Here is a 16,992-nt window from a genome sequence, read left to right as displayed (position 1 = left end):
TCCCTCGGAGACAGAAAGAGAGGGAGAGGGAGAGAGACCAAAGAGCTTTTTGTTGCATGTCGAAGAATAGGGTTCACTTCGGTCGGTGAATAGTTTTGGGTTAGGGCGTTTCTCTTTCTCCGCCAAGATGGAGGTTGTGGCGGTAGACATTCACGTAGGGTGGGACGGGTTTCTCGTTGACAGGTCGCGTTACTTGTCAGTATCAAGCACCCACATTGACATTCCTTCCATCTTTCCAACCATCTACACATGGGTATGTGAAAGGATAAATGGTGGCAGAAAAACCTTCCAGTCCAGTTGAATGTCATCCGGAACTTACTTGACATTTCCTGGAGGAAATCACCTGGAGCAGTCGCAAGACAGTGACCATTATTGCATGTCAGAAGCCGGACTTAGAATAACACGGGCTCTTTGAAAATGATTGCCAATCGTAGAAGTAAATGTACAGAGCGCTAGTTCCCAATCTCAAGAAAAGAGCCTCCACGTTGCGGAACGCGAGGGTCGCGCGAGCAATCCGTACAAACACAGATTTTGTTGCACATCGAAGAAGAGAACTCTAAAAACCATTCCATCCAAAGGGGAAAACGGACAAAAGAATACAAGGCTGCAATGTATTCTGTTGCACATCGCTGAAAGAAACTTTATATATTCCAAGCTTCAAGACGACATGTTTGCCCGCCGGGAAATGATCCTGCCGGCCCAGTGGATTCATACTGGATAACAAGCTTTCTCAAAGTGGATTACAGGTCGTACGTTTAAAGGTTCGAGCTCCTCTGTAGTGGATAACACTGACATTGAAATGGAGTGTGCTTGACAGTGTCTTTGTAGTGACTTGCAGCTGTGAGAATTGACTCTTTCTTCTTTATGATAAAATAGAAAATTCAACATTAGACAACCGGTTTTGCGAGAGTACTACGAGGAATGAATATGAACAGAAGTCTCTGGACTAGTGGGTGGGAAAAAAAATATGCCTTTTCTGACAAGATGACTTTCTCCACGTTCTGTTTCAATAAGGGAACAGCCCTCGGATAGATAATGCATCCGCACTAACGGCCGTAACTATGGGTTCTTTCAACGCCTAGTTTCAAGCCCATTAGTATCCACTTCGCGACTGCGGCAGAAGTTTGAGAGCTTTATACGAGTGTATCCATCAGTATCAGTAAGTCTTGTTGCATTTCGCAAATTTTTGACTTTGCCCCAACCCTGGCTTGTTGCTGGCTTCTGCACTGTGTCCCTCGTAAAGGGATCATTCAGGTAGTTGTACGCCGTTTTGTTGCATTTCGTATTTTAAACCTCTTTCGTTAATGGACGAATGAGGAGGTTCTGATGCGTTAGTTATACTGCGAATGAACTTTGCAATATTGGATTGTGATCTGTGGGTAACGCTGAAATTCCTTTTGTTTGCTTGCTCCCGGGCATCGTCCTTGTCAAATGACAGAATATTCGATCGTGGAATACATGAAAAATCACACTTAATCGAATTGTTTTTCTCCCAGTCACTGCACCTTTCTAGACCTTCGCTCGAGGAAAAGATCATGAGGCTTCAAAGTCATTTCCTTTCCCCCTCGTCCCATCTCAGAAAAGAAGCTTTGGGGACCACAGAAAACAACCCTCAAACCACCCGACCCACTAATCACCGTCCCTTCCTTGGCTCTCGGTCAAACGCCGAATGAATAAACTTCCTTCCAGAAAAAGTAATGCCGAATTAAACACGTTTCCCTTATGCACTGACTCAGAACATGGAGATCGGATAGCTAATGTGCACAGCCAAGTCTGAGCAGCACAGCGATAATGCCAGGTACCATGTGGCGGGCGGTGCAACGGTGGCTGTGGCTTAATCCTCGGGAACTTTATATCCACGTCCGACTCTCAGCTTCATGTCGTGTGATCACATCCGAAGTTGTCCCCGCGAGCGTAACGTTTCTTCTTGAGAACTTACGCTGGTGTATCGCCGACAGCAAAAGTCTCAAAGAGACCTTTGTTGCAAATCGCAGAATGAAAGTCTAATCTTTCAGACTTATTTATCGCAATCGGCGATGATGAATGTTATGTTTGGCGCCTTGCGTCACGGTAAACATATTGACTTTCGCTTACGGTTTGAGGCCCTTAGTGATCGATTTGTCAGTCCAGTGATCAGCGACTTTCCCTTCCGAATATAGTTCTACTTAGACAACATGCTTTGCACTTTGGAAGTCGGCACCGAATGGGAGAATCTATTCGCCGTGAGTTACGGTCAGACTTCTTGGAGAAGAAAGATTATCGCGAATCTTATGATCATTATTTGATGAAAATAGGGCTCAAAACTGCGCCAAGGTGCGGACTCATCTCCGCGAGCCTGGAAACAACCAAACTACGAGCTAGAGTTTGATATCGCCGACTTTCTGGAGCCAGAACTGGAAGCAAGACCGTCAGGCTAAGTTTCAAAATTACAGATATGGCAGTCTGTTGCATATCGCACAATTGACTTCCTCGCCATCCTGACGACCCTTCCACTTTGCATTGAATTGTCGTCACTGGGAATGCTGTTCGTCTCAAGTCCCACCCACCTACCACAAGATATCCACAAGTAACCCGCAAATGACAGACTTACGTACAAGATGTGTACGTAAAGCTTCAGTATATTCCTTCTGTTGCACATCGTAGATTTTTAACTTTGAGCGGAGGATCTTATGAAGTAAGAAGTGATGTGCTGGGCAGCTGAGTTGATCCTCCAGATTAGGCAGCCAAGACGACCGTTTGTAGATGCCGCCGTACCCAGAATCTCAGCGTGCTTATGTGTTTATCGTTTCAATTAGCATCAATTTTATAAACAGCACATTGAAGATCTATGAAAGCGGCATTCATAGCTTTCGTGGTTGCTCCTATTCCTAGAATTCTACTGTGCTTAATGATGGTAAATTCCAGCTCAACAGCCCCTCCTCGTACAGTCCCACATTGAAAGCTAAACGTACGTACATTTCTGTTGTAAAAAATGTCACGAAAACCCTACAGATAGTTTCAACTATTTTCGACTTCCAAAACCATGACACGAGAATTAAAAAAGAGACTCCTTGATTCGGCCACTCACCACGAAACCCTTAAATTATGGGACGAAAGTGCGGTGTAGAGTAATTGTCACCTGCCAGACAAAAGCCGAAGCTTTTACAAATTGTCAAGTAGCATTCACGACTCACGATATTCCTCTTCCGAAGCTCAGCCGTTGAAGCAGAAAGTTTCACACCGGGACAACTGTCAGTGGATCTCATACGGGGCTGAGGAAAAACAAAAAGAAAAAAAAGCTTCAGCGTGCTTGAATTATGATTGGTACTTTTGTAAAGCAAAAGCCTTTTGTTGCAAGACGCAAATCAGACTTTTGCTATATCTGCTTCAGTGTTATAATCGAGATTCGTATGTCTCTATGCGGCAAGTTTCGTAAGTTGTTGATCCGAAAGGGGTCGGCTTGTCGGCGCAAAGGCGACTCGTTAGCCGAAGATCGAAGAATCGGGTACCTACCCCGAGCCCGAGGAAGTCCCGAATGTCAACAATGCACTGGTGATCTGATGGGTATGCGAATGGCTTTGGTCGCTCAATCAATTCATTGATGCGAAGTGATGGCATATTTCGACTTCTTTATGGGAGATGACTGTTACTTGATAGCGCCAAGAATTAGGAAGTTCCCCTCCAAACGAAAGCAGCAAATAAACCCAAACCCCACGAACAAGCCCAAGCCAGAACTAAAACCCCCAAGACCAAAAATAAGATATCCGCGAATCGAGCCTAAACATGAAGCACGACCCCCCGACAGCGATTCCCATCCATCCATTGTCTTGGGATTTTGATGCACTTCGCACCCCAGAAGCCGAGGCGGCGTGCAGCCCGAGAACTGTGTTCCTGACTTGTCCCGGGCTGTCCCTGTTTCAGAAGCTCTCAGAGGTTTTTGTTGCATATCTGATTCGCCAAGGTACCAAGTCACGAAAGTCGAAGGAGAGGTCTCGTGGAGGTCTCGTGAACATCACGGGTCGGAGTGACCATTATGATTCTAAGAGCAGAAATGTTAAGGCTGGGCTGCTGCAAAGGAATCGGCGACATATGTATCAGGCTATGTAAATGTCGTGAAATTAGAAGGATCAGGAAATTAAGTTTCTCTCCACTTCCCGTGCTGTCTTGGATGGTGTTGACAATGCGGGCGGCATTTTGCCTTTTCTTAAATCCGTGGACATACTGTACGGTGTCGCCATGAAGGAATAGCCCGCTCCGAAAGGATGATTGGAAAAAGGAAGCAAGACTTGGTTCAGACTTCCTGAGCAGAAACTTGAAAGCATATCTCTCACAGTCACTAAAAGAAGTTCCTGCTCGAGTTGTGGTCAAGGACACATGATACTTACACACCTCAGGAATGGTGTTGCTCGTTTCCTAATCGGGAAGCTGAAGATGAGGGAAAAGTAGTCGGACCAATATCAACCTCAAACGAGCTTCCTGAGACTAGCAGAAAGCACTCCAACCAGAGAATGGGATCGCGCACAAGTATCCAGACTTCTGTTGCAAGTAGCACTTTTTTTCATCGAGTCATCTTCATCAGACGTTCCCAGCAGTGTGGATCAGCCTAGCATCTCGACATCAAAGACCCAGTACTTCGACCCCACCATCAGAATATGCCAGGTGTGTACACGACTCGACGACGAAAATCGCGACGTGCAACAAAGTGGCTTCACTCCTCTTCATTAGCCAGTTGTGAGATGGTGCGCGGAAAGCTTGCTCCAAAAGGGGTGTTATGCGAGGGTGTTGTTGGTCTGGGAGAGGGATTTAACAGTGGAATTAACGAGCTGCATGTGCTGCCGAGCCTCATGACCACTGACCAACACGCTAAAGCCAATTCCCGAGGGATGGGGATGGGGATGGGGAGGGGAAGAGAAAAGCAGGCTCGGATGCGCATTCCTGCTTCCGGGGAAAGAAGAAAACCCAGCCAGATCGCGCTGCTGTCCAATAATGAATGAGTTGATGAGATAAGATAACACCTCCCCCCAGATGGGAGGTGTGACCGTGTGAGTGACACACTGACAGCAGATGCGAAGACGATCGAGAGAGAGACGAGAGACATCAGACATGCAGAAAGAGCTCGAGTCAGGGCCGTACAGCGGTCTCCGGGCAGGCGTTTCTGGGAGAATACTGTAATAATGACGTCCAGAGAACCAGTCGGAGACATCCCCTGAGGCCGGATGCCAAGCAGGTCCCCTCCCCAGGAGCAGCACAGGATGCACAGCTCAGCTCTGAGCTCACGCCTCGCTTGCCCCATCCAGCTCCCTCTCTGCCTCTCTGCCTCCCTTGTCACATCCATCCTTCCTATCCTATCAAGTAAATTACCAACCTCTGCCCCCCCAAACTTCCACAGACCTGGAAAGTATCACATCTGGGCACTCTCCTCTCCCTCTCTGTCACATTCCGCAGCGTCTTTGTTGCACGTCGCATTTCAGACACTGAATCGTGTCACATTATCGAAATGGTGCCATTACAAAATGGCGTGGTGCTCCTTACCAGCCTCGCCAACCACAGCGCTCGAAAAACGAGAGGAGGCCGAAAAGCTCGAAACTATCTGTCAGATCAAGCCTCCACCATGCGTCCGTCACTTTGCTTGGGTCGCTGCGCCGACGGGCTCTAAGTGCCCTGCCCTAACGTGCCCTGCCGTGCCCTAACTCCTGCACCGTGCTCACGCTGGAGTAGTCCTGGACAGTGCCCGGTGGTTTATTCGGGCATCATCAAACTCAAAAGGGCTGGAAAGATGCACATGGGAACTCTAAACCGCGTGTGGGAGCCTGGGAGGGGAAATAGACTTTGAGACTTGCTCTCTGGGGGCGTCATCTTGGTGCATTTTGGGGGAGCCAGATTTCCTGGTTGGCTGTCGGTGCCGGACACTGTCTCCGAAATGTTTAGGCCTGGAGTCAATAATGGAGTCCAGGCTCTTCAAGGGTCCTCGAAAGGGCATATCTGACGTCTCTACAGTATTTGCATGCAGCAGCCATAAAGCGCAAAAGCACAAGCAAGCTGAAGCTCGAAGTCTAACTGGAAGCCCTATCTGAGGCTCCGATTTGATACCAACGGCAAGGCAAGCTCTCGCATATGCTGCGCCAGTAGACACGTCGCAATAATTCCTCTTTCAAGTCGGCGTCTCCGAAAGGGATATCCTAGGTCACGTAGTTTTGCAACCAGTGTGCCGTCGTTGATGCGCGGCCTATCATACTAGAGCAACACACCGGATACTCTGTAAAAGCAACAAGCACTCAGAGAAAATCAGGAAACCCAAATAGATCCCATGATTCAGGGCCATCAATTCCCCATTTTTACATTGACTCAAGGTTACTGGAAGCGGATTTCCCAACTCTGCAAATCCCGAGATTGAAGAAACCACGCATTTGGGACCCCACATCCCGAGTACATGAGTCGCTGTATGTGGGGTTTTGGGGACTGACTCGTTCACCCTCGCTCACTCAGGCCCTCAGAAAACATCACGGCAGTGGCCGACAACCCCTGAAACAAGCCACATCGGCCCATCTCATCAAAAGAAACATCCCTTCTCAATCCCACATCTCCACATGTTCCTCCGTCCTCAACACACAAAAGTACCACCAAAGCACCAGAGAATCAGCAAAGACATCGAGTCGTGCTCGATTTTACGATATGCAACAAAAGTTTGCTTGCTTCTTCTTCTTCTCCATACAGCTCTGCTTTGTCCGCGCCTTGGATCTGATCTTCAATCCTCTTTCCCGAAGAGGGGCATCGATCACCACCATCATGCGGTACCGTACGGGACAAGCTCAGGGAATGCGGGACTGCGGGATCGAGGGGAGGGAAAACACTGAACAGAGACTACTGTCAGGGGAGCAGGCAGGACTTGACAAACTCGAACTACTCTACTTGACTGACTACTGTATGTGCCTCGAGATACCCAGCTGGATAGCTGCAGCTGTCACGATAATGGCACGGAGAGAGGCTCGGCGCTCGATCTGCAACAAAGAAATACGGAAACTGCCTCAGCCTTTAGCATGGAAATGTTGGCGGTGAACGATCTGTCCTCTGTTGGTTTGAGGTCTTGGGTGGGTGCTGGTGCTAGAGAGGGGTAGCGATACTCAGCAGTTAGAAGGGTTGAGTGCCGGCCCAATCTGGTAAGAGTGAGGATGAGATTTATCGACGGTAGGCCTCAAGTCCTGTGAAGTGAGTTGCTTTTTGGTTGCAGCCTCGATCGTATCCTCCTCCGCTGCTCCACCCTACTCTCATGTCCTTCGTGGTAGCATGGACCCATCTTGATTCTCCTTACGAGATGTCATTTTTTGCTTGATAGTGCTTTGGCCCTTTGGTTGATGAAGCTGGGCACTAAATGACCTTTGCATGTATTTCGTGTGGTGTTTGTAAAGGTGAGGAGATGTGAAATGAGCCTGTGCTCTGCTTGTGGTATTATAGAATTGAGCGACAGGTGAGGGAGTCATAAATGGCAATACGAGGAGGTCAATAAGAATTAGGATAAAATATGAGAATGTAGCGAAGGTCACAAGTCAGATTCCTCCACCCATTCATCACCGGGATAAGTGCTTTTGAGTAAAGTGTCGTTGGTGGGTATTCCTACAAATGAAGCCATCCTACTGGCAGACACTGCTGGCATACCACAATGTCATCACAGGAACATCACTTTTGACTTCAAACCTCCACTAAAACCGACCCAGAATACCCTACAGACGTATAGCCAGAAAAATGCAACTCATCTCACCCCTCCTTCACAGCTTCAATGACAGCATATTCCCACACCGTTCCCATCCTATCGCACTCTTCCAGAATGCTCTCATCCTCCCACCACCACTTATCGCCCTGCACATACGAACCCCACATCTCCTTCCACAGCATCCTACCCACAATACTCTTTAACTCCTGCTTTGTGTTATCTACCTCTTCCATCCCGTCAGTTGTGATCCCGCCATTCGCGCAAGCTAGACCCGGCTTTGGGACATTAACAGCAGCGAAGAATCGGACATTGACGATTGTACTGCCTTCTGAGCGTAACCCTGCATCAGACAACCAGACTGGGAAGAGTCGACTGGGGTTCAGACATCGGAAGTGTTTCTCCAGATGTAGTATCAGATAGTTGTCCAGCCACTCGCGCAAGCGCGGACCGAGTGTTGCAGGGAGTGGCGAGGGATCGAGAATTGTGAGATGTAAGGTTCCTCCTCTAGCAACCGGATTCGTTCCTGCAAGTGTGCTTGACGCGCTTTTAGAGAAGGACTGCGGTGAGGTATCGGACTGGGGAAGGACATGAGTCGCTGAGATGAGAGTTCGGTGACATTCTTTTACAATGGAGGGGATGGATGATGCTGGCAGTAAAGAGGGGATGGAGAAGGCATGGATTTCCGAGAAGATGTTGGACGCGTAGGGTAGCTGGGAAGTCGGGCCTGGGACAAGAAGAGGATGGATGTTGGGGTAGGATTTTGGTGAGAGCGGATTGGTGGACAGATGGTGAACTGATGTAGCAGTTGTAAGTGCTGAAAGGGAGGAACATGATGCTGGCATATTGTCAGTGATCGTTTAGAAGTATATAGATGACCACAGAACTTACCATGATTCTCGTACAGCGACAGTACCTTCGTAGGTCTCGAGGAAGCAGATACGACAATGTCATCAGCACTAGACTTATTTTTCAAAGTCCTCAACGCAGTCAACATCCAAAGCTGCTTCTCTATCTCCAGTTCTCTGTAAACGGAAGCATCTGCAACCTCGACCCATTCTTCCCTCAGACGCTCAAGAACGATCTTCGAACTCGCGGCTTCCATCCGTCTGATGCTTCTTTGCAAATGTGCAATCTCGGAGGGGGGCGTTTTGTGGCGTCGTTCTCTGATTGGACGAAGTTGCGTAGGCGAGCGTCGTTGACCGGGTTTGGAAGTTTCCTCATCGTATTCCCATGTCTCCGGTGGCTTCCATGTGTATGATGGTTGGAAATGTTTGGCGACTGCGAATCCAGCTCGCTTATTTACTTGTTGGATCCTCACATTGTCTTTGGGTGGAGTCTTGGGTGGTGCTGTGACTGGGAGAGGAAAACTGAATGCAGAGGATGGAGGGGAACTAGATAGTCAGATTTTGTGTTGCATGAGAAATACTAGTTCACTTACACCTTGTCAGATAAACCTTTCACGAGAACAGGTCCTTTTCCAGAGGATGAGATATGAACTATAGTTGCAGTCTGCTCTGCTGTCTTGACGCTCTTTGGAGAGGACACTGTCCTTTCAGTGCTCTGAGTGACAAATGAGTCTTCGCTCAGAGGCTGCACAACCTTCCCGGAGCTGGTGGTTGATTCTGGGCCCGAGTCCGAGGTTGCCTCTGTCACAACTGACTTGCCAGTCCATCCAGAAAATACTGATTCAGAAGCTAGGACAAGGTCAATTACAGTCCTTGAGCAAGCAAAATAGACAAATAAAATACCTTCTGACGCAGCTGAAAGCTCTCCTTCTGAGTAATAGGGCGGGCTTCTTCCGAAAAACCCATTTTTGGGAATCCGGGTAGTTGTTCCTGGTACCTCGTGACCAGAGGAGTCCGAGTCAACGGTGAAGTTTGAATGTCTTTGAGAATTGTCGAGAGGCTCTTCCACCAGCGGCGCCGGCGTCGGTGTTCGGTATCCCGCCCTGCTTGGTGCTCCTTTCCTGCTAGAACCAAAAAAATTCAAAAGCGACGGCTTCCCATGCGCAAAGGTTGAGCTCGATGAGTTTGAACTTCGAAAAGATGACCCTCTAGACAAGCCTGGGGTGTTGCGGCTCGTTCCATTTGTTGCCTCTTGCTCCTTACGACTCTTTCGCTGACCCACAGTTTCCCTGGCGGGGTCCGTCCAAGATACATCGAACATTGTTGTAAGGCAATGAGCGGTCTCAACGGAAAATCAACAAACGAAAGTCGGGCAAAGCAGATGATCTACCCTTCACGCGCCGGCATGGTAAGGTAAAGTGTCATAGACCTAGACTGTCAAAAGAAAGTCATGCTGAAATGTCACATATTTCATTCCAGCCACGAATGTCACGAGCATGCGGTTTAATGATGCGAAACGAGACATATTCCCCTCGTGTATGGGGTTGAGCAACCACGTCCACTCATTTTACCTCCCGTTGGAGGCAGCATGATGGTGTCCGAGTCTGATATTGCAGATGCATGTTGCCGTCGAGAGTAAGGTAGGTGGACGTGGCACTCGATAGGGGCTGTTTTACTGCTTCCCTTGAGACAACTTTATCGGCGTAATGCGACAAGCACAACAGCTGGTGGTTGTACGATCATGGAACAAACGGTGGGTGGCGTTGGCGGTTGGGATGAAGGTACTCTGTGAGTGAGGAATCCGTGCAGCAAGCGACATCCAGGCTGGTCGAATCAGGGGTGTCAAGTCCAAGCCACTACTGTACTCCATCTCATCCCGTCTCTGTGCTTCGACCTCTTTTCCTATCATCCTCCTCGCACTCGACCTCGACTTTCAATTAGACTAACTCTAGCTATCACATATACCCTCTTTTTCCACGACTATCAGCTGTAGGGACATCCAGTGCACGAACTGGGTTCGACGATGTTCCTGTAGACGAGGGAGAGACAGGTCGCGACCGAAGCAAAAAGAATTTTTCGTCGATCTGACTTACGTACATAATTGATGATGTATGCATCAGGTATCTTGAGTTGCATGCTCCCAGTCTCCATTTGTATGTCGCAAAAGACGGTCAGAGATCTTCAATGCATCTCGTCACTGCATCGTGCGCCGGGAACGCAAGGCAGCCACCAGTCACACATATCCTCTTTTGGTGATGATTTTCAGAGATCCATTCCACCTGTGTCAGAGGACAGAGGTTGGAATAAGCTGGTGTGGTGGCTATGTGTCGGGACCGTTGGTAGGGGTGAACGTTGATGTGAGGCTTGATGAGATCCAGGCTTTGAAATGCTGGCTTTTGAGCTATCAATTGTAGGCTGAAGCGAAACTTCCTTCTCGCATCCTTAACTTGTAGCCTCATGGGGCCTAGAACGAGGAGAAGTACTCGCATCTTCTCCTTACATTTCAGCCTTGCCTTTAGGAGTCGGTTCCACACGGAAACATGCAGTATGCTGGTTTCAGCTCATCACTGATAGACAAGCGTGGTTGTGACATTCATGCTCCTGCATTATAGCTATACTTCACACAATCTGAAGGATCATTGATCCCAGCTAGTGGAATGAACATGGCAGGAAACCGCCCCCTGTTTTCAGTGCCGTGTCTGTTGAGAACCGCCAGTCAATGTCAACCTGCATGTTTACTTTTCGGGTGTTTCAAGGATGATTTTTCGGCTTGTTTGACAGCTGTATAAACTTCCTTCGCATGCCCGCGTTCTATCAATGAGCTGTCAAGCAGATCGATTTATATCCGCAATTATGTTTTGTTCGATTGGCAATGCTGTCAATATCCTTGACAAGAAAGTGGCGAGATCAACCTTTGGTCGAGTCTTCCGGCTTGATGGATCAGGTCATGTAAGTTTCCATGTTCGGCTCTGAGTATTAGAAACCACTAATTCATGGACAGCCGAAAGAACGGAAAGGTTCCCGCTTTGTTACTGAGCTGCGAGCTGGGCTCACAACCTTTTTTACTATGGCATACATCATTGCTGTCAATGTTGGTACCATAATCCCCATTGCCCTTCCGTCACTGACAGCGTCGAAGGCATCTATCCTTGCTGAGAGTGGAGCAACATGTGTTTGTACCGACGCAGCCGACCCATCTTGTTCCAATAACCTTGAATATGATAGTTGCTTGATTGGTATGGCATACTCACTTCACGATGAAATCAGTTACTGACACTGACAGGCATTAAGCGCGATCTCACCACAGCGACAGCAGCGATTGCAGGTATTGGATCGGTAGCTTTTGGGTTTATCACCAACCTGCCTGTTGCTTTAGCGTAAGTCTCGGATTCAAAGGAAACTTTCGGGACTGACAAATGGCAGGCCCGGAATGGGCCTCAACGCGTACTTCACATATCAGGTTGTTGGCTTCCATGGCACCGGATCCATATCTTACGGCCTTGCCCTCACAGCCGTTTTCATTGAGGGGTGGATTTTCGTCTTTCTCTCACTCATCGGCATGCGGCAATGGCTTGTCAAAATCATCCCTGCTTCGGTCAAAGTTGCAAGTGGAGTTGGTATTGGCATCTTCCTGACAGAAATCGGAATGTCATACTCAGGAATTGGCTTGATCTCAGGGTCGAATGTAACGCCTACAGACCTTGCCGGATGTCCTCCACAATACATCGACAAGTACACTGGAAGATGTACCAGTCACAAGATGCAAAACCCCACGGTACGTTACCTGTCGATTTTGTTGCATTACCTACTGATCACAAGGCAGTTATGGATTGGAGTCATGGGTGGAGGTGTTCTGACGGCTTTCCTTATGTCTTACCGTGTGAAGTCAGCCATCATTATTGGCATTGCTCTCGTCTCAGTCATATCTTGGCCGTTGGTTATCCTACCCCGAAGAGCATGCATTCCGCTAATTTCAGCCAGGCGAGACACCACATTCACCTACTTTCCCTATACTGAAGCTGGAGACCAGATGTTTGATTTTTTCAAACAAGTCGTTGCATTTCACCCAATCGGCAATACCTTCGTTGCCCAAGACTGGAACATTGGTGCGGCTGGAGGACATTTCGCACTTGCCTTATTCACCTTCTTGTACGTCGACATCATCGATGCTACTGCCACTCTATACTCCATGGCTCGCTTCTCTGGTGTCGTTGATCCTGAGAGTGGTGATTTCCCGCGTTCAACCCTTGCATACTGTTCCGATGCAGTGACCATATCTATCGGATCTCTCTTTGGATGCTCGCCTGTCACCGCATTCATCGAATCGGGAGCAGGTATCACCGAAGGAGGCCGTACGGGATTGACAGCCATCACCACTGGAGTCTGTTTCCTCGTATCTATCTTCTTTGCACCAATATTTGCATCCATTCCACCTTGGGCAACCGGATGTACACTCATCCTCGTCGGGTGCATGATGATGCGCCAAGTCACTTCTGTCAACTGGGCATACATCGGCGACGCTCTTCCCGCATTCGTTACGATCGTGGCCATGCCCCTCATGTATTCAGTAGCATATGGCCTTATTGCTGGTCTTTTCACCTATACTGTTCTCAATGGCCTGATCTATATCACGAAAGTCTTCTCTCGAGGCAGGATTCAGCCTCCTGATGCTGACGCCGCCGAGTACTGGACGTACAAGCCCAACAGCACGAACCCTCCCTGGTTCGTGCGCGCTGCACAAGGAAAGCTGTGGAAGACAGGTAGCTTTGACAATATCGAGACAAGATCCATTGGTGAGGGGACCATGGCGTCGGAGAAGGAGTTGGTGGAGAGTTCTACGATGAGGGTCGATTCACGACGCTCTCGTGAAGCTACGATGTGACGGTGGGACGTGGGATACGATTCACGATCAGACATGCGCAATGTTGTGGCTTACTCTTGAGTATTATTATGATGGTATGGAAGTCTTACAATAAGGAGTGGTACATCACGTTATCTTTTCGAGACGAAGTAATGATAGTAGCTATTGTTTGGGTTTAAAACCCTCCCCTGTATGTTTCAAAAGCAGCTCGATAGTTTGGTGACCAATTCCAAACAGTCATTTGAATCGTCCAGGAGATCAACTCGTAAACAACCCTCCTCCTCCTCAATGCAACATGCCGACGTCAAAGATCTTCTCCTCAGGACCTGCATCCTCCTTACAACAGTGGCCAACTCTTTTCGTTGAGCCGGGGCCACTGCCAGGCTCTCGCTGTACAATCATATTCCTCGCCTTCACAAGCATAGACTCATATTCAGGACATCATATGTCTGCCACAACTTCAGCGCGGCAGATTCGACACGATGATGCTACTCCTGATTTCAGCCGTCCTTTTAATTCAGGCTCTGGGTTGTGCAACCACAAGCCACAGCCGCACTCGTCAATCTGCGCAGGATGTTGGACGGGCGCATCTGCGAAGTCGTTGACCACATCTAGGGGCTCGGTCTACTAGAAGCAGAGCTGACTGTTTCGACGGCCTGTGGAGGAGCTGGAAAGGCTGGGGCCGATACCGTGAATGTTCATGGTGTGGTACCCGGGTGGAGCTACACTATGGCTAGTTCCAACAAACGATTTTCCCACAATTGAGTTGAATTTATTTTTAAAAAGTCCTTGTAGTATCTTTCGAACATTTTTCAGGCTTCTGTCTTTATGCTGTCCTGTAATTAATTCCTTGTACTTTTGCCAATACAATCTTTCAAATCGACCTGAGCTTTGATAGCCCCCCCCCCCCCCCCCCCCTGCGATCTGGGTCAGCCCCATTGTATCAAATTTCTTTTAACAAATCATACCTGGGGGAATTGTTCTAGTATCATGGGTATCGTACTCTCGGTCTTTTGGCCAGGACAGAAGACCACTACCGTCGCTCGACAAACTTGCATGCTTGCACTTAGAAAATCACCGTTCAAACACGTCCCTTGCGAGATCTTTCTTTGCATCGCAGAACATCTGCCACAATCATCCATCGCTTCATTGGCACTCACCTGCCAACCGTTACTCAAGATCATCGGTTCGCAATGCTTGAGAGAAATACGAATAGGACCTCAGGCTGAACATCACCGCTTCCTGCAGCTCGTAGAAAGAGATCTCCCTAACCATATCGCCTGCTATTTCTGCAGGCGGTTCCATCTCATCGACAATAAACCTCATCGATACATCAATTTCCGTCTTTCAATTTTTCGTGTCAGAAGCTGTCAACAGTATCCGTCTCAATTTACTTGCCCCAGCTTGGATGGAAAATTTCGTCAATACAGGTATCGCAAGTGTAGTTTTGTGATATTTCAAAGGGCCAGCAGCGTTACCGCCAGGGACGAGATACAAGCCCTTTGTTAAACTTGTTAGGGGCAAGCTACACATATTACATGGAGTCCACCGAGCTTCACGTTTACACTGTGAAGATCGTCCATGGCTCCATGTATCTGCGACATCAAAGTCTGTTTGTGGTTCTTCGTAGTCACGCAACATGGTTTCCCTTCCCAAACGTTCCCTACCCAAGCGACTCGGGGCTGTTAGTATGTCCACACTGGAGAATAATAACGCCGAACGATTGGAGTGACCAGGGAAGGATGTTGCTACACCGGCTAGCTAGGTGGACTGAGCATGGAGAGTCAGGAGGGTCTCCTGAACTCTTACAGTGCGGCCACTGCGCGACAGAATTCCGCATAGACTTTAAAGACTTGGGGGAATCTGGGACTGGGGTGTTCTACACGAAGTGGCAGGATATCGGGGAGGGAATGTCATACTTGGATCCAAAGTGGCAACATCACATCGATCACATCGAGCGCGATGATGATTTAATGTGGGAGGAGGAGATTTTCGAGCCGGGTTCTCTTTGCGCCGCATTTGAAGAAGGCAAGGTCTATGAGTTTGATTCAATCTTGACTCCGGAGGTGAAGAAGAAAGGATTTGCCAAACCTCCAGATCCATTGCTGGACGAATGTATCTAGGGCATGGACTTACATGAAGCCATCCGTAATTTTACCTATTTAAAACCTGACATTGTGATCAGCCCTTCTCAGTTCCGTAACAAAGAGTTGGATGAAGCTTCGGAGACAAAGCCTTTTACGTCTTCCAGTACTTATAATGAGTCGAGGTCTATGTTGTCAAAAATGAGTGAGAACATAGCGGGGTAATGCGGGGGTACAAGACCCTGAAACCCAGGGGCAGCCTATTGGGAACAGGACAGGGCCTCTCAAGCGCCTGTAATTAGCCGAGCCATACTGAACAACAATTAATAGTCAGCGAGGCACAGAGGGAATGTGGGCAGTAGATTATTGCGAAGATGCTAGAACTGCTTGAAAATGAGCCCCGTCCATTTTCTCTCTAATATTGACACACAATGACTGCGTTGAATAGACTCCTTGAATCTCTCTTGACCCAAACCCAATCTCCTAAATCCAGCGACTGTCACGCCCTCATCCACCGGTTCGCCAAAACTCCACCATCGAAATTGCAGATGCACAGATCTACAAATCAAAATACACGCATTCGACGTTGTTTCCATCAGGGTCGAGGATAAAAGCTCCGTAGTACTTTTCATGGTACTGAGGTCGGAATCCTGGTGGACCATTGCACTTCGCTCCTGCCTTCCTGTTTTCTGGTCAGAACTGCGATATCAAAGGTACGATGGACAGATGAGAGCACATTTTCGGAGGTGTGAGATGAATAAGGCATAGAAAACTTACAAAGCATTTGCATGGAACTCATCAACCTGCGCCTTGCTGTTTCCTGCAAACGCGACATGCGTGACGTTCAGATTACCGTTCTGATTCTCCTTTCCCTTCGATGGGGCAGAAATCCAGACTGTGAGAGTATTAGCACTGATTGTATCCTATATCTATGTATTTTGTTTTGAGTTTCGGATCGGGATAATGCTGGAGAGCGGAAGCAAGGGAGCTGATCGACATTACGTACAATCGGAGCGGCCACCCTTTGGCGCATAACCGACGGCATTTCCTGGAAACTCCATGAAAATCCCATAGGTCAAAGGCTTCAAGATCTCGGTGTAGAAAGCCTTTGAGGCTTCGAAGTTCTGGACAGGGAGAGAAGTGTGGTCGATTGGCATTTTGACGGTTGGCTGTCGAAGCTGTACCGCTTTTTGAGGTTGATGTGAAGCGAATGGAAGAGAGTAGTCTGACAAGACAAGTACAGAGATTGATTGAGGTGTATGGAACTGCTAGACTCTGATTGATGCTGGAAGATTGACTTGAAGATGAGAAAGAGAAATGAATGGAGCAAGCACGACGCCCTTTTAAGTAGGTAGGAAACCGCAACGCGTTACTCTCACCAAAACACGTGAGTATGACAGGAGGGGTAACTCCAGTAGTAAGCAGAGTATGCTGGCGGAGGATTGCCTATCCGAAGCCACTGGTTGCTTTGTAACAATAGGCTGCACTGATGAGGTTAGAGTTACCCAAGTGCTG

At 48.3% G+C, this 16,992-nt stretch overlaps 4 protein-coding genes across 4 annotated transcripts; 2 read left to right on the top strand and 2 right to left on the bottom strand.

The window, feature by feature from the left end:
* Window positions 1-7,731: 7,731 nt before the first annotated feature.
* On the bottom strand, window positions 7,732-9,853 carry ONS95_002587 (uncharacterized protein; the record flags this gene model as incomplete). Its single annotated transcript, XM_058495849.1, has 4 exons — window positions 7,732-8,522; window positions 8,576-9,078; window positions 9,126-9,381; window positions 9,436-9,853. The coding sequence occupies 4 exons, from the start codon at window positions 9,851-9,853 to the stop codon at window positions 7,732-7,734; spliced, it is 1,968 nt and encodes a 655-aa protein (XP_058354577.1).
* A 797-nt stretch (window positions 9,854-10,650) lies between these two features.
* ONS95_002586 (uncharacterized protein) lies at window positions 10,651-14,289 on the top strand. The gene is made up of 7 exons (XM_058495848.1): window positions 10,651-11,481; window positions 11,534-11,623; window positions 11,672-11,768; window positions 11,816-11,909; window positions 11,956-12,307; window positions 12,356-12,465; window positions 12,514-14,289. Exons 1-7 carry the CDS (start codon window positions 11,350-11,352, stop codon window positions 13,412-13,414), a joined length of 1,776 nt encoding a protein of 591 aa, XP_058354576.1. The 5' UTR covers window positions 10,651-11,349; the 3' UTR covers window positions 13,415-14,289.
* A 642-nt stretch (window positions 14,290-14,931) lies between these two features.
* ONS95_002585 (uncharacterized protein) lies at window positions 14,932-15,516 on the top strand (the record flags this gene model as incomplete). Its single annotated transcript, XM_058495847.1, has 1 exon — window positions 14,932-15,516. The coding sequence occupies one exon, from the start codon at window positions 14,932-14,934 to the stop codon at window positions 15,514-15,516; it is 585 nt and encodes a 194-aa protein (XP_058354575.1).
* A 306-nt stretch (window positions 15,517-15,822) lies between these two features.
* On the bottom strand, window positions 15,823-16,958 carry ONS95_002584 (uncharacterized protein). The gene is made up of 3 exons (XM_058495846.1): window positions 16,484-16,958; window positions 16,255-16,372; window positions 15,823-16,159 (listed from the first exon to the last, which is right to left on the bottom strand). Exons 1-3 carry the CDS (start codon window positions 16,632-16,634, stop codon window positions 16,036-16,038), a joined length of 393 nt encoding a protein of 130 aa, XP_058354574.1. The 5' UTR covers window positions 16,635-16,958; the 3' UTR covers window positions 15,823-16,035.
* Between the last annotated feature and the right edge of the window lie 34 nt (window positions 16,959-16,992).

Source organism: Cadophora gregata (assembly GCF_030347475.1).
Source record: "Cadophora gregata isolate MNR1 chromosome Unknown scaffold_11, whole genome shotgun sequence".
Taxonomy (NCBI): Eukaryota; Fungi; Ascomycota; class Leotiomycetes; order Helotiales; family Ploettnerulaceae; genus Cadophora; species Cadophora gregata.
This window is presented reverse-complemented; position numbering and strand designations above follow the sequence as displayed.

Excerpts from the sequence above, each read along its gene's own strand:
- ONS95_002584 (XM_058495846.1), bottom strand. The coding sequence starts at position 16,634 with ATGCCAATCGACCACACTTCTCTCCCTGTCCAGAACTTCGAAGCCTCA. Across the intron at positions 16,373-16,483 it reads AAAGGGTGGCCGCTCCGATT|TCTGGATTTCTGCCCCATCG; the intron begins GTACGTAATGTC and ends ATACTCTCACAG. Across the intron at positions 16,160-16,254 it reads GAGTTCCATGCAAATGCTTT|GAAGGCAGGAGCGAAGTGCA; the intron begins GTAAGTTTTCTA and ends ACCAGAAAACAG.
- ONS95_002586 (XM_058495848.1), top strand. The coding sequence starts at position 11,350 with ATGAGCTGTCAAGCAGATCGATTTATATCCGCAATTATGTTTTGTTCG. Across the intron at positions 11,482-11,533 it reads GGCTTGATGGATCAGGTCAT|CCGAAAGAACGGAAAGGTTC; the intron begins GTAAGTTTCCAT and ends ATTCATGGACAG. Across the intron at positions 11,769-11,815 it reads ATATGATAGTTGCTTGATTG|GCATTAAGCGCGATCTCACC; the intron begins GTATGGCATACT and ends TGACACTGACAG.